Source organism: Myotis nattereri (genome assembly GCF_964212035.1).
Source record: "Myotis nattereri genome assembly, chromosome: 1".
In the NCBI taxonomy this organism is placed as follows: domain Eukaryota; kingdom Metazoa; phylum Chordata; class Mammalia; order Chiroptera; family Vespertilionidae; genus Myotis; species Myotis nattereri.
Window position 1 is genome coordinate 195,895,323 of NC_138075.1, and position 5,807 is coordinate 195,901,129.

Sequence of the window (5,807 nt, forward strand, 5' to 3'; positions counted from 1 at the left end):
CATTAGGAAGGTTGAGAACCACTGGTCTAAGGTTTATTTCTACCTCAATTGCTGGCTCCTACCCAGTCTGGGCCTGGTCCCGGCTTGGGCAGGAGGCAATCAACTGATGTGTTTCTCTCACATCAATATTTCTGTCTCTCCCTCTCTCCTCCACTCTCTCTAAACTTCAATGGGAAAATATCCTCGGGTGAGGATTTAAAAAACAAACAAAGGTGGGTAACCTGGTCAGAAGGTCAAATCTTCAAAGTGCATGCAAGCTGCTCCTCCCAAGGGGTCCGGACTGAATGTTCTTGAGCATCTCCCGGAAAGCCTGCGGGGATGGTGCCGCCACATTCTGGAAGGTGTTCTGGACTCTGCTGTACAGGAAGAAGTGTTTCGCCTCCAGCCAGATGAACCCGAAGTGGTTCTCATCGAACAGGATGAAGACTCCAGGGAAGCGCTCGTGGTAGGCTGAGCCAAGTAAGGCAACAGTGTCCACGCCATAGAAACACATCCTGCAGGTTCCTGGGTAGCTCTGGTCTCTTGAGCGCACGCCCACAGGCAGGACAAATGGGACAGGCTGCTCCTCCGAAGCTGCAGCCCTGGACTCCCCGACGCTGGGCTGGGCAGGGCTCTGCCAGCCATGGCCCTCGTTTTCCTCAGTCGCGTCTTCATGCTGCTGCCGCTGCTGCTCCCGGATCACCTGCTCGTCAATCTCCTGGACCACGCGGGAGAGCTCGTTGAAGTTGCAGAAGATCTCGCCATCTGGCACCTGGATGCGGCACATGAGGTGGATCTCTAACGTCTTCTTGGAGTCTCCCGTGATATCGGTGACCCGGGCATACTTCCCATGGAAGCTGAGCATGGCAATCTTTAGGCCAAAGTCATCCAAGTAGTATTGGAAGAGGCCTGGCCTGATGAGGTCCTCCGGGTGGCTGGGCGGGAGGTAGAGGCGGCGGTAGGTCAGGCAGTCATACTGCAGTCTGTCCTCCCGCGTCAGCACCCACTCCCATTCTTCCCTAAGTCTTGCTGTTAAATCCTTTCAGTGGTCTGTCTCGTTGCAATGGGTGGCGAACCTGTCCTTCTGAATCAGCACGTGGCGGTTGTGGGGCCTGCTGTGGAGGCCTTCCATGCACTCCACCGTGGCTGGTTTCCTCTCCGTCAGGCGAATTCTGAACGCGGGCTTGAAGTGTATGGGGCCACCCACATGGGTGTGAAAGGAAGGCCTGTATTTCCAACCAGTGATGCATGAACCATCCACCACTACATTCACTAGTGTTCTATAGCTGATATAGCTGCCACAATCCCAAAATGTTTCTGTATGGGAACAGCTTCTCATAGACTTCTCGATAAGACATACCCATCATCTCCAGGTTCTGCAAGTTTTCACGAACGCCAAACTCCTCCAGGCAGCGCCGTCTCCAGATGCTGTGGATGTGCAGGATGTGGTGGAATTTGGTGCAGGCCTGGGCCAGGCTGGGCAGGTCGGTGCCCAGAACCCAGGCGAAGATCTCCACCAGCATCTCCACCAGCAGGTCCTGCAGCGAGCAGTGCGGGGACAGCATGGGGCTCGGGATTCCTCCACTCCCCGCACAGCACCGCGCTGCCACGTCCCCCTCGACTTGCTTTTCTTCCGGGGCCTGAGCTGGCTTGCCATCTGCTGCTGCCTTCTCAGCTGGGCGCTGGCGCTTCTGAGGACACCTACATCCCCGCGAAGAGCCCACACCGCAGAGGCAAGCGCACCCCTCCATGCCTCCATAGGTAACAGCCACCATAGCGCAGCCACTGCGCCTCAGCCTCATCCAGGCTTCAAGCTGGCTCACCCTGGCCACGGCCCCAGAGCCTAGCCATGCCCCCTCAGAGAGGAGCCAATTGTAAGAATTTAACCCACAGGCATTAACAGTCACCTCCCTTTCCCAGGGCCCCCTCCCTGTCCTCCCGCCCTAGCCCCAGGCAGTCACTAATCTGATTTCTGTATGGTTAGGCCACCAATGATATGCCTATGGGCCGGCAGGTGGGGGTGAGGGGGGGGGGGGACACATTTCACATAGATGCAGTCATAATATCTGGTCTTTTGTGACTGGCTTCTTTCACTTGGCATAACATTTTAAAGTTTTATGTATGCTATATTATAGTGTATGGGTATACCACATTTTGTTTACCCATTCATCAGTTGATGAGTATTTGGGTTGTTTCCAGTTTGAGGCTCTTACGAATAACGCTGCTATGAACATTGTGTACAAGTTTTTTGTGTGAACATGTTTCCATTTCTTGTGGGTATGTACCTAGAAGTGGAACTTCTGGGCCACCTGGTGACTCTCATTTTCCAACGTGGCCCCGCTATTTTACATTTCCACCAGCAATGTATGAGGGGTCCAATTTTAAACATTCTCATGAATGTTTTGTATTTTATTTTTTTGGGGGGGGGGAGAGGTATCATGAAATATTTATTTATTTATTTATTTTTATTCTTTTACATTTTTTATTGTTTATTGCTTAAAGTATTACAAAGATATGTCTCCTTTTTTTTCTCCCCTTGACCCTCCCCTAGCCTCCCATGCCCCCCAGAGTCTTGTGTCCATTGGTTATGCTCCAATGCATGCGTACAAGTCCTTCGGTTGATCTCTTACCCCCATCCCCACACCCCAACCCTCCCCAGCCTTCCTGCTGTAGTTTCACAGTCTGTTCGATGTTGCTCTGCCTCTGTATCTATTTTGCTCATCAATTTATAATGGTCGTAATTATCCATAAATGAGTGAGATCATGTGGTATTTTTCTTTCATGGACTGGCTCATTTCACTTAGCATAATGCTCTCCAGTTCCATCCATGCTGTTGCAAATGGTAAGAATTACTTCTTTTTTACAGCAACATAGTATTCCATAGATGTACCAAAGTTTTCTAATCCATTCATCTGCTGATGGGCACTTAGGCTGTTTCCAGATCTTAGCTATGGTGAATTGTGCTGCTATGAACATAGGGGTGCATATATCCTTTCTGACTGGTATTTCTGATTCCTTGGGATATATTCCTAGAAGTGGGATCACTGGGTCAAATGGGAGTTCCATTTTTAACTTTTTGCGGAAACTCCATACTGTCTTCCATAGTGGCTGCACCAGTCTGCATTCCCACCAGCAGTGCACAAGTGTTCCTTTTTCTCTGCATCCTCTCCAGCACTTGTCGTTTATTGATTTGTTGATGATAGCCATTCTGACAGGTGTGAGATGGTACCTCATTGTTGTTTTGATTTTCATTTCTTGGATGATTACTGACTTTGAGCATGTTTTCATATGTCTCTTGGCTTTCCGAATGTCCTCTTTTGAAAAAAGATGCTTTGCCCATTTTTTGATTGGATTGTTTATCTTCCTTTTGTTAAGTTGTAGGAGTTCCCTATAAATGTTGGAGATTAAACCCTTATCAGTGATAACATTGGAAAATATGTTCTCCCAAGCAGTGGGCTTTCTTGTTGTTTTGTTGATGGTTATTTTGATGTAGTCCCATTTGTTTATTTTCTCTTTAGTTTCCAATGCCCTAGGAGCTGTATCAGTGAAGAAATTGCTTTGGCGTATGTCTGAGATTTTGTTGCCTTTGGATTCTTCTAGTATTTTTATGGTTTCCCATCTTACATTTAAGTCCTTTATCCTTTTTGAGTTTATTTTTGTGTATGGTGTAAGTTGGTGGTCGAGTTTCATTTTTTTGCCAATTTTCCCAACACCATTTATTGAAGAGACTGTCTTGACTCCATTGTATGTTCTTGCCTCCTTTGTCAAATATTAATTGAGCATATTGGTTCGGGTTGATATCTGGGCTCTCTATTCTAATTCCATTGATCTATATGTCTGTTCTTGTGCCAGTACCAGGCAGTTTTTAATACAGTGGCTTTGTAATACAGCTTGATATCTGGTATTGAGATCCCACCTACTTTGTTCTTCTTTCTCAGGATTGCTGCAGCTATTCGGGTTCTTTTTTTATTCCAGATGAATTTTTTGGAGAGTTCGTTCTAGATCTGTAAAATATGTTGTTGGTATTTTAATGGGAAATGCGTTGAATTTATAGATTGCTTTGGGTAGTGTGGACATTTTAATGATGTTGATTCTACCAATCCAAGAACAAGGTATGTTCTTCCATCTGTTTATGTCTTCCTCTATCTCTCTTTTCAATGTCCTGTAGTTTTCTGAGTAAAGGTCTTTTACCTCATTAGTTAAGTTTATTCCTAGGTATCTTAATGTTTTTGGTGCAATGGTAAATGGGATTGCTTTTTTTAGTCTCTCTTTCTGTAAGTTAACTATTGGTGTATAGAAATGCCATAGATTTCTTGACATTAATTTTGTACCCTGCTACAGTGCCAAATTCATTTATTAAGTCTAATAGTTTTTTGATGGAGTCTTTGGGGTTTTTTATGTATAATATCATGTCATCTGTGAATAAGGACAGTTTTACTTCTTCTTTTCTAATTTGGATGCCTTTTATTTCTTCTTCTTTTCTGATTGCAATGGCTAATACTTCCAGTACTATATCGAACAGGAGTGGTGAGAGTGGGCATCCCTGTCTTGTTCCTGTTCTTAGGGGAAATGGTTTTAGGTTTTGTCCATTGAGTATGATGTTGGCTGTGGGTTTGTCATATATGGCTTTTATTATGTTGAGGTATGATCCTTCTATTCCCACCTTGCTGAGAGTTTTTATCAGAAATGGGTGTTGGATTTTGTCAAATGCTTTTTCTGCATCAATTGATATGACCATGTGGTTTTTTTCTTTCAATTTGTTTATGTGATGTATCATGTTTATTGATTTGTGGATATTGTACCATCCTTGCATCCCTGGGATAAATCCTACTTGGTCATGGTGTATGATCTTTCTGATGTACTGCTGGATCCAATTTGCTAAGATTTTGTTGAGGATTTTGGCATCTATGTTCATGAGGTATATTGGCCTGTAATTCTCTTTCATTTTGTTGTCTTTTACTGGTTTTGGTATTAGGGTGATGCTGACTTCATAGAATGAGCTTGGAAGTGTTCCTTCCTCTTGGATTTTTTGTAGTAGTCTGAGGAGGATAGGTTTTAGTTCTTCCTTGAATGTTTGGTAAAACTCCCCTGTGAAGCCGTCTGTCCCTGGGCTTTTGTTTGCTGGAAGATTTTTGATGACTGCTTCAATTTCTTCCATAGTTATTGGCCTATTGAGATTTTTAGATTCTTCCTGATTGAGTTTTCGAATGTTGTATTTTTCTAGGAATATGTCCATTTCCTCCAGGTTGTCTAGTTTGTTGGAGTAGAGCTGTCCATAGTATTTTTTAACAATCATTTGTATTTCTGTGGAGTCTATTGTTATTTCGCCTCTATCATTTCTGATTTTGTTTATTTGGGTCCTCTCTCTTTGCTTCTTAGTGAGCCTGGCTAGATGTTGATCAATCTTGTTTATCCTTTCAAAGAACCAGTTCTTGGTTTCGTTGAGTTTATATATTGTTTTTTTTGGTCTCTATGTCATTTATTTCTGCTCTGGTCTTTATTATCTCCTTCCTTCTGCTCACTCTGGGCTTTTCTTGTTGCTCCCTTTCTAATTCTTTGAGATATAGAGTTAGATGATTTACTACCATTTTTTCTTGTTTTTTGAGGTAGGCCTGTAGGGCTATAAACTTCCCTCTCAGGACTGCTTTCATTGTGTCCCATAGGTTTTGGATTGCTGTGTTTTCATTGTCATTAGTTTCCAGGATATTTTTAATTTCTTCTTTGATCTCATTGGCAACTCAATCAATATTTAATAGCATGCTATTCAGCTTCCAAGTGTTTGAGTATTTTGGGTTGTTTTTATTGTAGTTTATTTCTAATATTATGCC

At 43.8% G+C, this 5,807-nt stretch overlaps 1 protein-coding gene across 1 annotated transcript; it reads right to left on the reverse strand.

The window, feature by feature from the left end:
* Positions 1-241: 241 nt before the first annotated feature.
* LOC308530299 (F-box only protein 31-like) lies at positions 242-1,730 on the reverse strand (the record flags this gene model as incomplete). The annotated part of the gene is given in 3 exon segments (XM_081106858.1): positions 242-1,021; positions 1,025-1,265; positions 1,267-1,730. Coding segments are annotated over 3 exon segments (1,485 nt in total).
* Between the last annotated feature and the right edge of the window lie 4,077 nt (positions 1,731-5,807).